Below are 23,334 nucleotides of genomic sequence, written 5' to 3' on the forward strand. Positions count from 1 at the left end.
GACCATGCTTAATAAATGCTGAAAAAAATTATTTTAGCTTCTAAGATGAAAAATAAAAGGAAAAAATCCTTCACAGAACTATAGAATCTTAGAGCTGACCAGGGCATTGGAGAGAATCTGGTTCAAACTCCTGTTTTGAGAGTAGAGAGAACAAAGGTCATGAGAGGTTAACTGGCTTTTCTAAGGTCTCTGAGTCAGTAGACAACATGCTTGATCAGGATTCCAACTTCTAACAATCCTGCGCTTACTGCCTCTCATTGGAAACTAACAGAAAACAAAGATTGTACCCACACAACATCCAAAATAATGTACTTCTGATCAAATAAGTTTGATAATTAATCAATTCCATTACAAAAAAAAAAACATAGCCAACTAGTTGTTTGACTGAATTGAAAGTTTAAATACTTCAAAATGCTTAGTTGAATGGCTCATACCTTTAAATTTATAAAGTAAAACTTCTTGAGCATATGAGTCAGTAGACTGCAGAGTGGTTTTTCAAGAAAGCAGTACGTGGGTACTTAATTCTTAATTATTTATGTGAATAAAATGTCCTTGAGTGTAGATAATCCACATTGATAGATAAACCAGAAGACAGAGTGATCTAGAAGTCAGTACTAACTGGCACTCAAAGGCCATTTCCTTGTGTATTTTCATTCCAATGTGAGTGACTCTGATTGCCCTGGGTACAATCACAATACAGAGTAATATAACTAACTAAAAATTTACTCTTTTCAAAGCAATACCTTCTTTGAAGTAAAGTCAATATCCAACCAGGTGTGGAAATTCCAGCGCTATCAGCTGATTATGACATTTCATGACCGACCAGTCCTCCCTCCACCAATGATCATTTTAAGCCACATCTACATAATCATTATGCGTCTTAGTGGTCGCTGTAGGAAGAAAAGAGAAGCGGACCAAGATGAACAGGACCGTGGATTGAGTATGTGCAGGACTCTTTCGTTTCTATCTTGGGTAATTTCAAGACTGTTCCAATTGGACACCCTCGTGGAAATCTCATTAAACTACTTAAATGTGTGAAAACACAACACTCTAGTCCAACTGCTATTCTTTGCAGAATGCTTCTCATTTTGTGTTGATTTTACTCTAGTTTTAATTTAGTAATTAGTGTTACAGAAAGCCCACTTATGAAGAGATCAGAAGTTGAGAGAGTTCTTGAAAATAATTCTTCTATATAAATTCAGTATTCCTTTCAAAATGTTTTAATTTGTTACATCTAAAGAGGATGGGAAAATAATGTTGTACACTTGACTCTATTCATAAAATACAGGCAAATTTTTCCAGGAAATAGTACTTGGTTTCACTTTTCGAATAGCTGTAATTTTGTTTTTTGTGTTAAAAAGTGAACTGTTTTGCTCCAGCGGGAAGATGATTGCTGCATATTACAACCTCTCTTTGTGTTAAAAACAATTGGTGTAGTCAGAGAATTGCCTACAAGTGATGGAGAAGGGACCTTAATTAAGGTTGGGTCGTGAAATTCACAATGACGCCACTAAATTGATTCTTCACGGATATGGCTTGTTTCTCATTTAGCAAACCCTTCTTCCTTTATACAGAGCTGTTTCTCAGCGAGGAGGAGCTGAAGAGGCTGCATGAATTCGAGGAGCAGTGCGTGCAGGAGCACTTCCAAGAGAAGGAGGATGAGCAGCAGTCGTCCAGTGACGAGCGCATCCGAGTCACTTGTGAGAGGTGTGCCCAGCGCGTCGCCACCACAGGGACGTGGGCCAAGGCTTTTCAGGTTCCTCCGCCCCATTCCAAGGGGCATGCCAAAGTTCATTTAAGCAGTCACTCCGAGTTCTCTTGTTTTTTCAAACGTGGGGTTTTTACATCTTTCCCCCGAAATAGTGTGAAAGTTCTCAGATGATTATTGTATATTGCGTATAGAAGTGAATGATGACGTTTATAGCAAATATTCCAGGCCAAAATCAAACAAAAACAAAACCAAAAACCCTGACGGTTCTAGCCCACCCCCAAAGTGGGAGCTTTTACCACAATACCCTGCATTAATGGAGACAACAGTCAGTTGAGGAAGCCATCTTTCTCCCTGCTCTTGACATGTAGTTGCCTTTTGCCAAGGGTGGTCTTCCCCTAGGGACTGACCTCCTCATCCTGCCCTATGCTCTTGGTGCTCCTTCCCAACGCCTTTCCCAGCCTCACAGAGCAGAGGTAAATGCTCCCTCCTCTGTGCTCCCATGAGATCAGGAACTACAGGAGGGGCAAAGGCATCTGCCCCCCATAAGGGTGGAAACCTCTAAACCAGGGCAGGGTCTGCATCTTGGGTACCCAGCAAAATCAGCATCATCCATATGGTAGTGCTTAATAAATGTGTGTGAATCAATGAATGAACAAATGAAGGCAGGTCAGGGAGGGACAGAAAGAGTGACATTTTCTAAACTTTGTAGTATTGCTTTTTCTGCAGCTGGGAAAAAGCAACCAGGAACGGGTAGATGTGAATAATAAACCTGCGCTATCTACATGTTTTTAATCATATAATTTTTGAGAACTTTTATCACTTAATAAAAACAACTTAAGCTCGTTAAAGGTTGTGATAATTGATAAAACATTGTTCCAAAGAGTTCAACCAACAATGCGGGCAGAAGGATGAGCATGGAGGAGGCATGCCTAAGGGGATTCTAGTTCATCATTCTATCCCTGAGAACTCAGAATTAAAGTTTCCTGTAACAGATATGTGTGTTTATTGATAAACATAAAAACATGGTAGGACTTCAAAAGAATATTTCAGCACATAATTCCCAATCAGGAGCCCAACAATTACAGCAGAATTCATGATATACCCTGAAGTCTCCCTGGTGTTCAGGATGGTGACTCAGCCTTAGCTCACAGCAGGGACAATGCCCCTGGCAGCTGCAAGTCTCTGGCCCTTCTCCCCTCCTAGATCTAGTCACCTTGTAATCTAGCCAGCCAAACTCAAGGGATATCTGCACCAACTTTTGGCCTTAATAAAGTACATTTTCAATAAAACTTTGAAACACTTCTTTGCTATTTTAATAGGCATTACTAAGCTTTCAAGATATAAAAATTATTTCTTCATGAGAAAGATAAGTTACCCCCATCTTGATAATCTAAAATTTCCACTTTTGAGTTAGACATTAACTTGAATTTAATCACAGCCAGTAATTTACAATGGAAATTGTGTTTTGTTTCTCTCTGCCTCTTCCCCTTCTCCCTTCCCCCAGCATTGTTTGGATTTTTGCCATTCTTGGGTCAAGGCTCCAAGAATGTGGTTATCGGTCACTACCAAATTGCATTTTCCTCTTGGGGCTCTGTGCACACATAATAGGAATGAAGTTGTGCCAGGGAGTAAAAACAGGCTACTTCCCTTTCCCTTGGCTGAGATCTCCACAGTGATGGGAGCCCCTCCGGTCCCCTTTGTTGACCCTTTCTTGGCTGAACCACAGGTGAATACCAGAGACAAAAAGGGGAGGAGGTTTGGGGAGAAGGTGGCTTTCCTTCATTCTTAACCAGGACAGCTGAGGAGCAAGGAAGAAGGTAGAAGAATGGAAATAAAATTAGTTATTTTTAACCTAACTTTTGGTACCAGTGATTACTTTTAAAATCAAATTTTTGAATACTCAGACGTTTCTGCCATTTTTTTAATCTTCTTTATACAATTGATTGTTTTTATTTTCTGCATCAACATTTGCCATTTAATGATTTTACTGTTCTCCTTTCAGTGGTGTCATCACCAGCACCATTCAGACTGCAGGGTCTGTTAGGGGTGAGCGTCCATGGAAGGCACTGTTGGCGGCAGCCCCTTCCTGGCCTCCCCCGTGGTCTGGGCTCCTTTCAAAACCTGGGCCAGTGATTGGGCCAGCGATGGGGCATGACTCAGGCCTACAAACGTGTTCACGCAGGAAGTTTACACATTTGTCGTGCTCCTCCTGGCAGGGTGCTTTGAGGGCTTATGTGCAGGAACCAAATTCATGGCTTTCCCCTGATGCTTGGAAAGTTACATGTAACGTTCTAACAATTTACCGTTTACTTTTATCATATAATTTCAACATTTTGTAAGATCCAACATTTAGTCCCTCAATAGAGAGTTCCAATATGATTCAGTTTTTAGTTAACACTTTGCACTCGATACACTGTAACCAGGCCCTACATCCCTCACCACTAGCTCTCCTTAAAAGCCCTTCAGGGGCTCCTACTGCTCCCTGGCCTTCAAGGCCCCGCTGTCTGTCCAGCCTCACCCTGGACTGTCCTCCACTCATGTTCAGTACTCCAGTCTTGCTGGCCTTCTTTCATTTCCTCAAAGGCACTGCTTTCTTCCTGCCACAGGGTCTTTGCACATCCTGTTCCCTCTGCCTGCTCATCCTTTGAATCTCTGCTCAAATGCCAGTTGCTCATGGAATACTTCCCTGACCATGTCACACCTTAGACTAGGTCAGGGCCTTTGGACTTTAAGCTCCACAAAGGCAGGGACCATCTTCGAATTTTGTTCACCGTGGTATTTCCAGATCCTGCACATCTCCACCTAGCAGGAGCTCAATTTTTTGAATGAATGGATGACTCAAAAGTTTGTCTCCTGATTTGAATTCAAATTTCTATCCTATCCTCAATGAGTTCCCTCCAGGAATATCAAATAGGAAATCAACTATGCTCCCTCTAGGTTTGAAACTTTGGTTTTACTATTAGGAACTAGGAACAATCTCAATATGCAAATGATTCTGCTACCCATAATCGTCAGGAAGAATCCGTAATATCAGCAACACCAAAATAAGTGTCGATGTTGGCATATGTTGTCTCTGCTCAAAGGGACAACATCAGATAACCAAGATGGAGGGTGGGAGGAGACTATTTTATAAATAACTTCTACCAACACAACCAAGGTAGGACTTGTCAACCTGAATATTCTATTCTCATCATACCAGGTTAATAACTGGTAACATGCATCCTTATCAATTAGAGCTTGAAGGCCATTTCTGTGTCTCTTGCAAAGCCTCTGTTGAACACATCGTTCCTTTTGTGGTTTGGCATCCCTTATCACAGGTTCACAGGTTCACAGGTTCAAGAGCAATTGAGTTGGAAAGAATCTTTTCTGACAAAACTCTGTCAGAGATTCAACTTCCTTTTCTCAAACAATGAGAATTACGTAATCCAGTGTGTTTTCCTTTTTTCCACGGCTTCAAAGAAGCTTAGCACCAAACTTACTATTTAATTAGAATAATTAAATAACCTACTATTGTAGGTTTTTGGAATATGTGATGTACATTGCCTCCTTATTTCCTCCTCTTTACTCTTTCATATCTTCCATCCATTTACATAAATTTTATTTTATATGTCTGATCTTTCAAAGTATGCAGATATAACTCATAAATTATATATTTTAAATGCAGTTGGTCCTATATTAAGGATCTGTGGGTCTTTGACTAGCCAAACCTATAATAACAGGTTTGGATTCCCCCAAAACTTCTGGGTTAAGTGGTTTCTTGTCATATTTGCGGATTTGGGTTAAGGCCTTGGGTTTCCTCTAGGGTTGATAGAAAATCAGCAATTCATGGCCTTGAGATCTTCTTATTTGGCATCATCTGCCCAAGTGACCAGGAAGAGAAGATGCTGGTAATAGAGACCCTTATGAGAAAGACAAGAAGCAGAGAAATGAGATAGGAACTAGAAGAGGACCTGAAAGAGAGATCAGTCTTAGAAAGGACGTGGGAGATTCTTCTGATGTACAGAAGATCGAGAAAGACAAACATGCAGTGATGGGGGAGATTTGGGGAAGATCTAATCTGAATGTCTTCATCTTATAAATTAATCGGAGTCAGAGTTGCGTGAATGATGGGGAAGGGGTGGGATTAAGTGCTGAAGTTTTAATGTGCTTGGTAAATGACAATCTTGTTTCTTACCTGACTTCGAGAGCCAATTCAGAGAGAAATACAGATGTCAGGCAGGCAGAGATAAAACATATCAGCTTTATTAGTAATAAATGTTGTGCTAGAGGGTGTGGTTCAGTTCTTGCCAAATATACACCCCAGAATTACACGTACCCACTCAGTCACAGGCAGCAGTAGCCACCCAAAGGCCTCCCTTCTCACAGGCAGAGTCCGCCTTCTCCATTAAGCTTACCATATGAGTAAGACAAAGTGAGAACCCACACTCCATGCAGGTAGCTGGCTCCCAAAGAGAGAAGAGCATGCTGATGTCCTGGTCCCTAAACTCCAACCAGAAAATGAGTTCTCCTCAAGAATAAATAAAGCGTTGGAGAGAGGCCAGGAGTTTTACACTAATGGAAGGTCCAAACACATAAGAAAAAAATAGTAGGAATGGGAAAAAAGTACCCCCGGGTAACATTACAGACTTGAAGCCAGTAGGGAGGATTTGAGTTCACCTTAAGGGGAAACATGGTAGGAAAGGAGCTAACCAAGAGATTACCCAGCAGGAATAATAAAGACCAAGCTGAAATTAGATAACATGACTTGGTATTGGGCCGAGTCAATGTGGCTCCCATGACTTTCATCAGTGATGCTCTGTAGCCCAAAAGCAAGGATGCAAAAAGTGAATGATGCACGAGACATAGCCAAAGAGAGGCTGAAGGGGATCTATGTTGCCAAGAACCAGTCAGTGGGGACGCCACAATGATGTTAGTGTTTGCAAATGGCAGCATAAACATATTACTTTGCCTCCAGACGCCATTTATCCCTGCCCAGCCCTGGAGTCCTAGTCGTGATAGATGAAGGGTTAGGGATTCACATTATTATGTAGGAAGTAAGGGAGAGACAACCTAGGATATTAATAAGAGCTTCACTGCGTGGCTGACCACAGAGTCTGGCCTGAACAGAAAGTGGAACACAGCCAGTAAAGGCTGATTAATTAGATGATTTGAATTCCAGAAACCAGGGAGGTCTGAGGTGTGGCCATGTTGGTATATATAAATGATGCAGCATAGAGCTAGAATCCTAGAGAGCTTAATATTCTTTTAGTAACTATTCAGTATTTTTCTTATTAAAAAGAGTGAGGAGAACAGAAGAGTTAAGCCTTATATCTTGGTCTTTGTTTAGTGTTTCACATATAAAAACTCTGTAAGCAAGCACAGCCAGGTTCCATCCTGGATGTTCTCCCTGCAATTACTAAACTTAAAAGACAGCCCCATATGAAGAAGTAGATGGAAATTAAAATAGCTGGATGTAAAATTTGGCCTGGGTTAGACAACCTTATGATCTATAGACCTGGAATAAAATTACAGGGTAGGAATCATCTTAGAACTCAATATAAAATACCATAGGATCTTGACGTATTTCTTCAAGTATGAACTGGACCTAGTTGTTCCACTAACATTATGTTTTTATGTTAACATTTAACTCTATCATTAAGGAAATGTTCCCATATAATTTATGCGATGCCTTGCAGGTGAAGGGGGATGTTTACACACGAAAAGATGACTGTACATAAAACAAGTTTTAATAACTGGCTTACTACAGAATTCCAAATGTCTAAGTTCTGTCCTTAGGAAAGACACACAGGGACTTTTACCATGAGAACAGAATTTGGACCTTATATTTAATAGATGAGAGTCTATGAAAGTCCAATAAAGTTATTCCATACATAGGTATTCTCTGGGAAGTTACAAAAGTTCCACAAATTTATATATTGCTGTATCTATTATTTGAATGAATGGAAAACATTATTTATAATGCCTTAACAAAAATGTGTTTTAGTGAAGCTACTTTAAGGTTTAGTGGTAGAACATTCAAAATACCCTAAGTAATAGATAAGCTAGGATACAGATAAAATCATCTGAAGATTTGTAACCATACCTACTTCATATGGTCATATCATTTTATACCTGCATCGCATTTATAGTTCACAGAGTACTTTCACTTACACAATTTCACTTAATTCCCACAACATTATCATGCTACTACTGTTTATTATTATTATTACTTTGTGAATCACTCACTGGTGACAGATGCACAATAAAGACGAGCTGGTGGAACAGCTTCACCCCTAATGAGAATATGGGCACATCTCAAAAAGAATCCTGAAGCTGACAAAATGTTAATCAGAAACAGCCTTTCTTTCTTCTTGAAAACAAACTAAACACACAAAAAGAATCATGATGTATAATGTCAGTTGTTAATCTGGTACCATTATCTTTTCTTACTTTCTTAATTTAAAAAACAAGTAGAATTATATATATATGCACCAGATTTTGATACTGATTAGGGCAGTAGGGTGTACCCTTTTAACAGAAAAGCCCAGAGACCAATCTGTACTAATCTCTGAAGCAAACAAAAAGCTGAAGGGGAAAACACAGCTATTATTAATCAAGACTGACTAAGCACATTAGGTTCTGGGCTCTCCGTGATTTAGTAGGAGATACACATGAAGCAGTAAAGAGCAGGGCAAGTAACGTCACGAGCCAAGTGCAGCTTAAATTCTATTCAGAGACAGGAGAACCATTAATTTGGGCCCAGACAGATTATAAATTTCATTTGTTTTTAGTTTCCTTTAATATCAAAGAATGGAGAAGGCTCGCCCTCAGGAATTGTTCTTCCCGCTTGCCAGTTGAGAAATCAGTGTTTGGGGGTTAGAAAAATGGCCTTAATACCCTTTTCAAAATAGAAGAATTTTTGCCGTGAAGTAAATGCTACCATAATGTATGAAATCAAAACCTAGGGAAGTTACTTATATGATCTATAAGTAAATCCAAACACAGAAATAGTTACAGAAGCCATGAATTCAAACTGGGGGGAAATGGGTAGAAGTAGATCTGATAAGAAATCAGCAGTGCAGTGTGTAAGAAAGCACATTTTGCATCACAAAAGTACCTACCATTTAAAGAAATAGTCCCTTTGAGCCAAATACTAGTCATACTAGAAAAACAGTTGTGATTTGACCCATTTGAAATATTTGAAGTATTGGCATATTTTGTAAAATGAATATTGTTTGGGAAAATATTCTACACTACAATAAATAATGCAGGCATGTTAATCTAATTAAATAATACATGAAGCCAGAATAGCAACATAATTTTATATACAGTGGCTGGGGTCTCTGACATCACCAAGACAGCTTTCATTCATCCAGTTCTTCCACAAATGTTAGAGGTAGCTACAAGTTCTAGAACAGGTTTTCTCAAACTGAGGGCATCAAATGCCATGGTGTTTGGGGTCTTCAAGTTGTAAGAGAATTTAATTTTTTCATTTTGAGGATGATGGCATGTTTGTGAAGGGTGAAAGCAAATTTGAGGATGAAGAACAAGATAAGGCAGAAACGGAGGATGGGGGCCAGATTCTGAGGAGCTTTGATACATACAAGGAACAAAAATCTTTATAGGAGGAGGTTAAGGGCCGCTATTGAACTAGGAGGGAAAAGCTGAAGCTGCATTTACATAGCACTTTACATAATACTGAGACAGTGTCAGCTGTCCATATCATAGAACGAGATTACCATGGAGATTATAAGATTTCCCTTTAACACACTCCTTGGTACCCAACACTGCAATGAAATTTATCTTTTATCTTAAGTGTGATGAGAAGCTGCTATGGTTTTTAAGCAAAGAGTGACGTGATTGTGTATCTGTGTTATTGTTTTGGATTGGAATGAGAAGACATTAGAGGCAAAGGGGCTATTCCTAAAAATTAACATTTTTTGCTTTATCAGGCTGGGTACAAAATGAGGTCATGTATCTTTTAGTATTAAATGAAATTATCCTGAGACCTCATCATGCTTATTCCAAGAGTACCTTCTGTCCCTTCCTATTGTTCCCCCACCTTGAGTCAGTTGCAAGAGATCCAGTGGTCCAGCGAGGTCCCTACCTACTATACCAAGAGTCAAGAGGATGGGGCCACCAATTGCTTTCTCTCTCTCTCTCTCTGTCTTCCTGCCACTTGGCCCTGGAAGTGGGCGTACTTGTGGAAGCACAGGGCAGAGTGGATTAATTAACGCCCCAGATTTCTGATTGGAGGATGGAAAGGGAGAGCTCCAAGGAAGTAGAAATACCAGGGAGGTTGTAGAGAGGGAGAAACTTGGGAAAGTAACCCCATAAAGTTGTTTATGAACTCCAAGGCTCACCTCTGGTCTGTGTGTGTGTGTGTGTGTGTGTGTGTGTGTGCATATGTGTGTGTGTGTGTACATCCGGGGGGGGGCAGTTCTGTTCCTTATTAGCATACCTAAAGCATTGAGGGAGATGAGGTGAACAAAAATAATAGAGTAAGGAACAATGGAATTGTATCCCTCCATAAAAGCAAAAGCAAAACTCGCAGAAATTTTCAGAATCAATTTTTGTAGAACTCTGGAAATTAACCAATGGCTTACAGCAATCTGTGGAGTGCTTATTCAAGAAACATGGCTGAATATTGTTTTTTTTTTAAAAAAATTAGCTTTATGACATTTCCATTTACCAAGTCCCATTCCCCACTCCTCAGCTCAGTGGTAGCCCTGAAAATAACAGCCTGAATTGCCAGCACCAGTGGAAGCAGAAAGGACCTCATCTATAGAGAACTGTAATTATTTTGTCCTGTCTGGTGGCTCTCTGAAAGATTAGCTTAAAAGGCTTGTCTTGGGGCCAGCCCAGTGGTGTAGTGGTTAAGTTTGTGCACTCTGCTTTGGCGGCCCAGGGTTTGCAGGTTCAAACGCCAGGACTGAGGCACTGCTCACCAAGCCATGCTGTCGGGCCATCCCACATACAAAATAGAGAAAGATGGGCACAGATGTTAGCTCAGGGCCAGTCTTCCTCACATACAAAAAAAGACTAGTTTCAATGTCCCCTGACTTGGAACTGGCCCAGTGCTAAATCTGATGGCTGGGGGCTGAGGGGGGGTATTTATCAAAAATATTTACAGGCAAATGTTTTAGTCCCTGCTCCCTAAGGTGATATATACCAGAGTTGGGGCAAACAATAGACTAACCAAAAAGCTTGGGAGAAAATGCTGAGTAATGAGATGTCCACAGGGCTTTGAAAAGCTAACATATTCCCGGAATCTAGAAGGTCATGTGCATGCATAGGGCTGTGCACATGCTCAGGAAAGACCTGAGAAGGCTGAAAGCTCTCAATTCTGGCTGACCTTGAGTCTCTGTGCAAGCAGGAAGTGAAGGCTAAGGCAATGATATAAACTGCCTAACTCAGTGTCGAAGACGTGCACACATACAGCCCCTCAGTGAAGACTGGGAGACTTTTTTATTTCAGAGGTTTAAGGAAATCTCTGTCCAATCACCAGCTGACCACTAAGCTAACAGAACAGATTTTAGTTGCCACACTCCACAAAGAATACAGACTTTACAGAATTATTTCAGAAAAATCACTAATTAAACAACAACTAAAATAAAAAGAAACAATAACAAACCCTGGGAAGGAAAGAGAATCTGACTTCCAGAGTTGCAACATTATAATATCTAAAATACCCAGTTTTAAATAAAAATTATAAGACATGCAAAGAAACAAGAAAGTAAGGCACACACATAGGAAAAAAGGCAATCAATAGAAACTGGCCCTGAGGTATCCCAGATGTTTGGACTTCTTAACAAAGACTTTAAATCAGCTATTTTAAATATGTTCAAGGAGCTAAAGAAACCATCTCTAAAGATCTAAAGGAAAGTATGAGAATGATGCTTCACCACATACAGTATGAATGAAGGATAAAAATTATTTTTTAAAAAAATCTTAAACCAAACAGAAATTCTGGAGTTGTAAAGTACAATGATTGAAGAAAAATTTACTCTAGAGGCTCAACAGCAGATTAGAGCAGGAAGAAAGAACCAGAAAACTTGAAGATAAGTCAATTGAGATTATCCAGTCTAGGGCACAGAAAGATAAAAGAGGTAACAGAGTCTCAGAGACCTGTGGAACACCATCAGCATAACAGCATACACATAATGAGAGTCCCAGGAGGAAAGAGAGTGAGAAAGTGGCAGAAAGAATATTTGAAGGAAACATAGCCAAAAAAAATCCCAAATTTGATGAAATATATAAATCTACACATCCAAGAAGCTCAATGAACTCCAAGCAAAATGAACTCAAAGAGAGTGATACCTATTCACATCAGTCAAACTGTCAAAAGCCAAAGGAAAAGAATCTGGAAAGCAGCAAGAGAGAAGCAACTCATCACATGCAGAGGATCCTTAATAAGCTAAAAGGCTGACCTCTCATCAGAAACCAAGGAGAGTAGAAAGCAGTGGGATGACATATTCAAAGTGCTGAAAGAAAAACTGTCAACCAAGAATTCTGTATCCAGCAAAACTATCTTTCAAAGAAGTGAAGGGGAAATTAAGATATTCCCAGATAAACAAAAAATGAGAGAATTCATTACTAGCAGACTTGCCCTAAGAGAAATACTAAAGGGAGTCCTTTGGGCAGAAATAAAAAAAACACCAGACAATAACTAAAATCTTCTTGAATAAATAGAGTACCAGTAAAGGCAACTACCTAAGTAACTATAAAAGACATTATAAATGTATTTTTTGTTTGTAACTACTTTTTAATTTCTATATAACTTAAAAGACAACTGCATAAAGCAATAATTAAAAGTCTATGTTGGTGGGCACACAATGTATAAAGATGTAATTACTGACAATAATAGCATAAAGTAGGGGAGGAAGGAATGGAGCTTTATAGGAGCAAATTTTTTGTATACTATTGAAATTAAGTTGACATTAATCTGAACTAAATTGTTATAAATTAAGATGCTCATTGTCATCCCCAGGACAACCACTAAGAAAATAACTCAAAAATATATAATGAAAGAAGCAACAAGGGAATTAAAATGATACACTAGAAAATGTCTATTTAACACAGAAGGAAGCAGTAATGGAGGGACTGAAGAACAAAAAAAGACATTAGACATATAGAAAACAAATAGCAAAATGGCAGAGGAAAGTTCTTCCCTATCAGTAATCATATTAAATGTAAATGGATTAAACTGTCCAATTAAAGACAGAGACTAGCAGAATGGATATTAAAAAAATATATGATCTAATTGTATGCTCTCTACAGAGATTTACTTCAGATTCAAAGACACAAATAGTTTGAAAGTAAAAAGATAAAAAAATATATTCCATGCAAACAGTAACCAAATGAGAACTGTAGTGGCTATACTAATATTTGACAAACTTTCAGATAAAAATTATTATAAGAGACAAAGAAGGACATTAAATAATGATAAAACAGTCAATCCATCAAAAAGATATAACAATTATAAACATACATGCACCTAAGAGTAAAGCCTCATTATATATGAATATATATGAAGCAAAAACTGACAGAATTGAAGGGAGAAATAGACAGTTCTACAATAATAGTTGGAGATTCCAATATCTCACTTTCATTAATGATAGAACAAGAAGAAGATCTCCAAGGAAATAAAAGACTTGAATAATAATATATGACAACTCAACCTAACAGACATCTATAGAACACTTCATTCAACGAGAGCAGAATACACATTCTTCTCAAGAACATATGGAACATTTTCCAGGATAGACCATATGTTACACCATAAAACAAGTCTTGATACATTTTTAAAAGTCTGAAATTATGCAAAGTGTGTTCTCCAATCACAATGAAATAAAATGACAAATTAACAAAAGGAAATTTGGAAAACTTACAAATATGTGAAAATTAAACAACTCACTCTTGAATAACCAAAGGATCAAGGATGAAAATATTCACAAGGGAAATTAGAAAATACTTTGAGGCTGCACAACAGTGTGAATGTACGTAATGTCACTGAACTGTACACTTAAAAATGGTTAAGATGGTAAATTTTATGTTATGTGCATTTGACCACAATTAAAATTTTTTTTAAAAAAAAGGAAAGATGGGGCCAGCCCAGTGGCATAGCAGTTAGGTTCACGCACTCTGCTTCGGTGGCCCAGGGTTGACAGGTTCAGATCCCAGGCGCAGACTGATGCACCACTTGTTGAGCCATGCTGTGGCAGCATCTCATATAAAGTAGAGGAAGATGGGCATGGATGTTAGCCCAGGGCCAATCTTTCTCAGCAAAAAGAAGAGGGTTGGCATCGGATGTTAGCTCAGGGCTAATCTTCCTCACACACAAAAAAAAAAAGGAAAGAAAGAAAATACTTCAAGGTAAACAAAAATTAAAACACACTATGGCCAAAACTTATGGGATGCAGCAAAAGCAGTACTCAAAAGAACATTTATAACTGAAAATGCCTATAGTAAAAAAGAAGAAAGATCTCACAGGCACTGAGTACTGAACTAATGAACAGACCACAGCCAGGGGCCCAAACTCATCACTGGGCTGCACACACACAGGAAAGATCCCAAAAGCACTGCAAAGGCTTTGAAAACTGAACTGAAATTGGAACTATAGCCCACAGAAATCATGTTGGAACTTGCAGCTTGAACCTAACCAGGTCAATCATATACTAAAACAAAAATATCAACATTCTCTTTAGGATTTAAACAAGACTTCAAGTCACATGACATAATATTCAAAATGGCCAGGATATAATCCAAAATAGCTTGGAACATGAAGAATCCAGAAAATCTCAACTCACATGGGAAAAAGATAATCAATAAATGCTAATCTGTTATCTTGATAACACAGAGGTTGGAACTGTCTTACAAATACTTTAAAGCATCTATTATAAAAATACTTGGACAAAATTGCAAGGAATCTTGAAACTAATAGAAAAATATAGACAGTTTGCGTTAAAAAATAGAAGATATAAAGAAGAACTAATGAAAATTTTAGAACTGAAAAATACAATAAGTGAAATGAAAATCTCATTAGATAGACTCAATAGCATAACAGAGATGACAGAGGAAAGAATCAATAAACTTGAAGATATATCAGTAGAAATTACCCAATTTGAACAACAGAGAGTAAATAGACTGAAAAATAAAGAGCATCAAGGCTCTTTATTTTGGGGACAACAAGGAAAGGTACAACATTTGTGTCATCAGAGTCCCAGTAAGCAAAGAGAAAGAGTGTGGTGAAGAAAATAATATTTTAAAAAATAATAACTAAAACTTACCAAATTGGGTGAAAGACATAAACCTACAGATTAAAGAAATTTAGCAAATGCTAAACAGGATTAACTGAAAGAAACTCACCTCCAGAAACATGTTAGAAACTGCTGAAAACAAGAGACAATGAAAAAAAAATTGACAGCAGCCAGAAAAAAATGGCACATTACTTATAGGAGAACAGCAATGTGAATGATGGCAGATTTCTCATTAGAAACTATGAAGGCCAGGAGGAAGTAGCACCATGTTTTTAAAGCTGAAAGAGAAGATCTGTCAACAAAATTCTATACTCAACAAAAATATCCTTCAGGAATGAATAAAGACATTCTCAGACAGAGGAAAACTAAGAGAATTCATTGCCAGCAGACAGGGTCTAAAAGAATTACTACAGGAAATTCTTCAGACAGAAGAACATGATACCAGAAATAAACTTGGCACATCAGAAATGAAGGAAGAACATCAGAATAGTAAATACAAGATGAATCTTCCCCTCTTAAGTCCTTTAAAGTATGCTTGAGAGTTGAAAGCAAAAATTATACTGTCTGATGGGGTTCTTAGTACATGTTGATGTAACGCATAAGACAACTATAGCATAAAGGAGTGGACAGAAAATGGACCTATATTGTGGTAAAGTTCCTACATTCCAATTGAAGTGATGCTAAGTAGGCTGTGAAATGTTACCATGTATTTTATAATCCCTAGAACAACAACTATAAAATCTATAGTAAATGATATATAGTCATTTCCCAACTTATTTCTGAGGCCAGCATTACCCTTATACAAAAACCAGATAAACAGGACTGAAAAAGAAAATCAAAGACCAATATCCCTTATGAACACAGACACAAGAATTCACAACAAAATATTAGCAACTGAATCTAGCCATGACCAGGTAGAGTTTGTCTCAGGAATGAAAAGCTGTTCAGTAATTGAAAATCAATCAGTGTAATCCACCATATCAACAGTTTAAAGAAGAAAAGACACATGATCATATAAATTGGTGCAGAAAAAGCATATGACAAAATTCAACATCCATTCCTCAATCTGTTAAATGGCATTTACCAAAAACCTACAGCTAATTTAGTGAAAGACTGAGTGCTTTCTCCCTAAAAGTGAAGCAAGGCAAGGATGACCATTCTATTACTGCTATTCAACAATGTACTAGAAGTCTTAACCAGTGCAATAAAGCAAGAAAAAGAAATAAAAGAAACATATCTTGAAAAGGAATAAATGAAACTATCCCTATTTATGGGATATGATGACATGATTGCTTATGTAGAAAAAACACATAAAATCTTTAAAAAATAAAACTAAACAAACATACAAAAATCTCCCAGAAGTGACATGTGAATTTAGCAAGGTACAGAATACAAGATTTACACACAAAAATCAATCTTATTTCTACATACTAGCAATGCATAATTGGAAACCAAAATTTTTAAAACAATACCATTTTACAAGAACTCCAATAAAAATGAAATGCTTAGAGATATAAACCTAATAAAACATGGACAGGATCTGTATGCAGAAAATGCTGATGAAAGAAATCAAAGATGACCTAAAGAAATGGAGAAACATATCATATTCAATATAGTACACACACCATTTATCCCTGAATTGATCTATAGATTTAACATAATACCAATCAAAATACAAAAGTAAGATATTTTTTAGATGTAGGTCAGCTAGTTTTAAAATTTAAATAGAAAAGCAAAGGAACTAGAATATCTAAAACAATTTCGAAACAGAAGAATAATATTAGAGGAATCGCATCACCCAATCTTAAGACTTACTGTAAAGCTATAGTAATGAAAACAGTGTGGTAATGGTGAAGGGATAGACACATATATAAATGGAACAGAATAAAGTGCCCAGAAGTAGACTCACTCAAATATGGCTAATTGATTTTTTTCAAAAGTGTAAAAGTAATTCAATGGAGAATGAATAGTCTTTTCAACAAATGGTATTAGAACAGGTGGACATTCATATGCAAAAATTGGACCTTGACACATACAAAAACAAAAAATGGATCATATCTAAATGTAAAACATAAAGCCATAAAATTTTTAGAAGGAAATACAGGAGAAAATCTTCATGACCTGGGATTAGACAAAGAATTCTTAAACATGATACCAAAAGCATGATCCATAAAAGAAAAAAGTGGTAAACTGGATTTCATCAAAATGAAAAACTTTTGCTCTGCAAAAGACATGGCTGTGACAATGAGAAACAAGGTACAGACTGGGAGAAAACATAGGCAAATCACATATCTGATATAGGACTTGTGTACTGAATATCTAAAGAACTCTCAAAACTCAATAGTAAGGGAAAAAATGACCCAATTGGAAAATGGGCAAAAGATTAGAATAGACACACCAGAGAGGATACAAGTTTGGCAAATAAGCCCATGAAAAGATGCTCAACATTATTAGTTATTAGTGAAATGCAAATTAAAATCATAATGAGATACCTCTACACACATATTACAACAGCTAAAATAAAAAAAATGGACAATACCAAGTGCCAACAAGGACACTAAGCAACTGGAACTCTCATATGTTGCTGTGGGAATATAGACTGGTCAGTCACTCTGAAAAACCAGTTTGACAGTTTCTTATGAAGTTTACCATACACTTAACCATATGAACCAGTAATCCCACCCCTAGGTTTTTATCCTAGAGAAATTAAAACTGTTGGTTCAGCCACTATGGGAATCAGTATGGAAGTTTCTTAAAAAACTAAAAATAAAACTACCATACAATCCAGCAATCCCACTTCTAGGTATACATCCAAAGGAAATGAAAACAAGTTACTAAAGAGACCTATGCACTCCCATGTTCATTGCAGCATTAGTCACAGTAGCCAAGTGTGGAAACAACCGAAGTGTCTGTCAATGGATGAATGGATAAAGAAGATGTGGTGTATATACATATACACACACGCACACACAATGGAATATTATTCAGTTATACGAAAGAAGGAAATCCTGCCATTTGTGACAACATGGATGGAAGTTGAGGGCATTATGCTAAGTAAAATAAGTCAGAAAGAGAAAGATAAATACTGTATGATGTCACTTATATGTGGAATCTAAAAAAGCCCAACTTGTAAAAACAGAGAGTAGAATGATGGTTACCAGAGGCTAGAGGGTAGGGGAACCAGGGAGATGTTGTTTAAGGGTACAAACTTACAACCAGTAGGTAAATAAGTCCTGGAGATCTAATGCACAGTATAGTGATTATAGATAACAATACTGTATTATAAACTTCAAGCTTGCTAAGAGACTAGATCTTAATTGTTCCCATCACAAAAAAGAAATGATAATTATGTGACGTGATATTGGTGTTGGCTCACTCTGCAGTGGTAATCATATTGCAATATATAAGTGTGTCAAATCAATACATTGTACACCTTAAACTTACACAATGTTATATGTCAATTATATCTCAATAAAAACAATTTAAAAAAAAAGAAACCTGTGTTCACACAAAACTTGTATATAAACGTTTATAGCAGCTCCTTTCATACTTGCCAAAAAAATGGAAATAACCCAAATGTCCTTCAACAGATACTGTGGTACATCCATACCATGTAATACTACTTGGCAATAAAAAAGAATGAATGATTGATACATGCGACAACTTGCATGAATCTCAAAGACATTATGCTGAAAGAAGCTAGTCTCAAAAGGTTACCTACTGTATAATTCTTTTACTTGACATTCTCAAAAAGATAAAACTATAGGGATGGAGAACTGACGAGTGGTTGCTGGGATTGGAGGTGGGGGAGGGTGTGACTATAAAGGTATGGCATGAGGGAGTTTTGGGGGTGATGGAATTACTCTGGATCCTGATCATGATGTTGGTTATGGAAAGCTATACATGTGTTAAAATTCATAGAACTGTCACCAAAAGAAAAAACAGTCAATTTACTGTATGATAATTTAAAAAAAAAACATGAAATTAGAAATATGACATATTGGGAATATGTCTTTAAGAGGGAATCAACTTTATTTAATGGGAAAGCCAAGAAAATTACTTTGGACCTAGAATACTTCTGTATTCTGTACTGTGCTAAAAAATATTTCCCTCTGTGTTGAAAGGAGAGAAGAATTAAGATGTTGAAAGCTAGGAAAGCTCATATCTCACTATGAGCTCTGTCACAAATGATAGATTTCTCTTATATGTTTTCCTGCCACTCAGTGTGTAAGCAGATGTGGGACTCTTGTCAAATTATTTCCTGGATAGCCTGTCTTTCCCCATCTGAAATGAAAATCACTCCTTGTATAGATGTCAAGATTTGTGAAACACATTTTGAGTAATTGTAGGGAGTCACAAAACATGGCTAGCATAGGAGATAGTTCCTCATTCATCCTTTTTGTTAATCATTTCAGATATGTGAACTTAAACTTATTTTTTCCCTTCTCCTTTCACGCATACTATAAAAACTCAATACAACTTCCCTTGATTTGGCATAGCCATTTAAAATGTGCTGTCTCCACGCTGTAGCTGTGTATGATGAGCTTGAAATACGCATCTGACAATTTTCTTAATCTAAGGCACATCATGAAGCATGTTTCTTCCGTAGCTTCACCTGAGGGAGTGGCAGTAGGGATGGGAGATTTGAGAAACTCCTTAAAGAGGAGTCCTACCACAGAGAGTGGTAACTTATTCAGTGCAGGGGGAGGGGAGGTTAGAGAGGTGTAAGGGAGACTAAAGAATCAGATGACTTTCAGGTTTCTTTCTTTTGTGTGAGTGGCCTGCAATGCTGTTATGTGGATTAGGTGATGCAAGAAAAAAAAAGGCAGAGAATTATAAAAGATTTGAAAGGAAAGATACTTATCTACATTTCACCAGCTTATTTATTTTTAAAATTTTGCACAGCTGCATTATCGTTAAATGTAGTGTTTGTTAAATGACCTCAAGTTTGACTGTTACAGAGGCTATGTGGTTTTTAACACAAAAGAAATCATCAAGGATAATAGATTTGAAGTGAGCAAGGAGACATTACATTTAACAGAGAAAACCAAGTCTTAGTTGAAGTAATGGAAAATTCATAGTGAAAAGTTCTTCTGTTGGCCCTTGAAATGTAAGAGGAGAACCCTTAGAACCTATAGTATGGATAAGCTTTAAAAGAAGGACATTAGGACTTCTCATACACTGTGAATTTGGCGAATTTGGTCCTCCTGGTGGCAAACTTCCAGGAAGCCAGACCCTTCCTGCTCAAATGATGTGGTTTCCTAAGGGGCATATAAATAGTCCTTTCCCCATGAAAAGAGTTAAGAATAGAAGCCAAGGACTCTCCCACACATCGGAGCGCAGCTGTCAATGTGGCCAACAGAAGAACAGCATTAGCAAAAGCAGCTCTGGGAGAAAGTAGGGCAAGACAGCTGCAGAAGCAGCACGGAGTGAGGAGAGTACAGGAGACGTAGTCAGGCAGAGAGCAGCAACTTGGTGCAAAGAAGAGCAGCAGGTGATCAAGAAGTGGACAAGAGGAAAGTAAGAACAGGTGAGGGAATTTATAAGGATACATCGAGACGACAGCAAAGACCTACTAGAAGCAGACTCAGTGCCAACTGGGTGATCCTAGAGACTGCCTGTACATTTCCATGAAAAGATAGAAAACCAGAGCATAAAAAATTCAGACTGAAGTGTTTGCCTTCACACAGGAATGAATCTGCTGGAACAGACAACCACACTGCCCAGGTCAGAGGGCCCAGAGGCTCCCGACTGGGCACCAGGATTCTCTCTGCCCCAGCCACCCTAGGGACAAATTCAACTTTTAGAAGACAGTCCTAAGTCCTGGGAATACCTTGCTGCCTTTTAGAGTTAAATTTCATGAACCAGTTGAAAGACTTCATACTGTATGTATTCTTGAAATACAAAACATAGTCTATACCAGCACGGTTTAATTCAGGCAACGTTATGGTCTCATAAGCTGTTGCCTGATCTTCTAGGATTTAAAAAAAATCTAACAGCATATATTTATAATCTGCCATGATCTTTCTTTCTCACAACCCCATTAAGAGAATACTAATTATTAAATACAATGAGCAATTTAACGTTACTGCTATTCTTTAGACAATTAAATGACCTCTTGTCCCTTAAGTAAACCATCTGATAATCTGAACTTAATTATTAACAATTCATTTTCTGTAATCCCCAGAAACTTCAAATAAGGAGTTTAATTTATTTATTTTGTCACCATAACCATTAATTGCCAGTGACTATGGTCAAAACTCAAAAACCTAAGTGCTAGTATCTTCCTTTATTATCAGAGGTGATGTGATGCACCAGCTAAGAGACTAAAGCTGGAGCAAATGCTGGAGGTGCATTGTGTGCATTCGAATCCCAGCTGCACTGTTCACCAGCTGGGCGAACTTGGGAAAATTAGTTACCCTTTCCACGACTTTATTTCCTCCTCTGTAAAATGGGGATGATGATAATAGTTCTTACCTCATATGGCCTACCTCATAGGGTTGTGAGGATTAAACAAGCCCAGAATGGTACCTCAGTGAGTACTTATTAATGACTACGTAAGGCATGTAGAACAACGAATGGTAAATAGTACTATATGTGTTAACTGTATTTCTATTATTTTCTGATGCTCGTCACTAATTTTTAGTAGTTATATTAGGAATGCATGAAGTGTGAAAATATACCCAGTGAGTTCCATGATTCTCAAAAAACTGAAAAATTATATAACAACACTATAATATTTTTGTTTTAAATATTTAATTAATCTCAGGTTAATAAACCTATCCCTTTGTATTCACCAGAGTTGAAAATATGTCAATGAGGTTGGAAGAAATCAATGAACGAGAAAATTTTATGAAAACTTCTCTACAGACTGTTGACCTTCGGCTTTCTCAACTAGAAGAATTATCTAGCAGAATGGTAAACGCTCTGGAAAATCTTGCGGGAATTGACAGGTCCGACCTGATACAGACACGGTCCCGAGCTTCTTCTGAATGCGATGCAACTTTTCTTTTAAGGCAAAGCAGCATCGGCAGCGCTGATGGCTACAGCGTGTGTAGATATCATTTTAATGGAGAGGAGCTGTTGTGTGAGGATACTTCTCTCTCTAAGCCAGCAGGGACAGGATTCAGGAAAAAAACTGGTTCCTTCCGTATGAAGGAAGAGAAGGACCTGAAAACGCATCTGATACCAGAGCGTCAAGGCAGCCTTCACCTTCTATCCAGCACGAGCATACCAGCAACACCAGAGTGCAGTCAACTTGCATTCGACAACGTAAAGTACACCTCAGAGCTGAAATTAGGTCCAGATATTGGGATTTCAGCTGAAGATGATGAAAGGCAGACAGACTCCAAAAGAGAAGAAACTATTTCCCCAAGTTTAAATCAAACTGATGTTATGAATGGACAGAACAAATCAGATTTTCAAAACACTCAGCTAACAGTGGAAACAACAGAGATAGAAGGCACTATTTCCCATCCCCTGGAAGAAACAAAAATGACACGCTATTACCCTGAGGAAACGTTCAATGCTTGTAAAACAATGAAGTCCAGAAGCTTTGTATATTCCCGTGGAAGAAAGCTGGTCAGCGGGGTTAACAACCGCAGCACGGATTACAGTTCAGTCATGGACCAAGCAGGCCCCTCTACAATTCAACAATGGATGACAGAATGGAAATATCAAGTTAGAAAGATTACACGTTCTCACAGTACAGATATTCCTTTCATGGTGTCAGATGCTGCAATGCAAGCCAAGCATAAAGAACAATTTACAGATACTGAAGATGAAAACTGTGTTTCTGAAACAGTCCCTCAAATTTCTCGTTTATCTCTAGCTGTTACTGACAGAACTGGAAAGGAAAACTTACTGTCTGTGAAAACAGACCAAACTTTGGGATTCCCATCTTTAAGGTCAAAAAGTTTACATGGCCATCCTAGGAGTGCTAAAGCCTTTCAGGGCAAATTAGATAGACCTGGGCATGCCAGCAGTGTAAGTAACTTAGTAGTTGTGTCTGGAGTTACAAAGGAAGAACAGAAGGTTAAGCAAGAGAAAACCTCCACAGAAACTGAATGCTAACATGTCTCGTTTCTTTGATTTTTAAATCAAAACCACTAATGAGTACCACCTTGGTCATCTAAACATCATCAATTTCTGAAAACGTTTTCATTTAAAATATTTGTCAATTTGGACTTATGATTAACTTAAAATTTAATGCACTAAACTTAAAGTAATATTTTGGTAGCATATGTTAGTAAAGTTAGTTTTTTTAGTTGGAGTAGGATCAAATGAAAGTGATAATACTCCAATTGAGATATATCACTTAATCAGTATACAAGATTCTACAAACTCTTTATTTCTGAGGGCCACCAAATAGCCTAAGATGCCAAT

General features: G+C 37.7%; 1 protein-coding gene across 1 annotated transcript in view; it reads left to right on the forward strand.

Annotated features, from left to right (window-relative positions):
• TRPM1 (transient receptor potential cation channel subfamily M member 1) overlaps window positions 1–23,062 on the forward strand; it is a 148,436-nt gene extending 125,374 nt beyond the window's left edge. Inside the window, 3 exon segments of the mRNA XM_058542269.1 lie at window positions 738–940; window positions 1,575–1,707; window positions 21,750–23,062. Coding sequence (XP_058398252.1) covers window positions 738–940; window positions 1,575–1,707; window positions 21,750–23,022 — 1,609 coding nt within the window. The 3' untranslated portion in view covers window positions 23,023–23,062.
• The last annotated feature ends 272 nt before the right edge of the window (window positions 23,063–23,334 follow it).

The sequence above is a fragment of the Diceros bicornis genome, chromosome 5 (genome assembly GCF_020826845.1).
Source record: "Diceros bicornis minor isolate mBicDic1 chromosome 5, mDicBic1.mat.cur, whole genome shotgun sequence".
NCBI classification, from domain to species: Eukaryota; Metazoa; Chordata; class Mammalia; order Perissodactyla; family Rhinocerotidae; genus Diceros; species Diceros bicornis.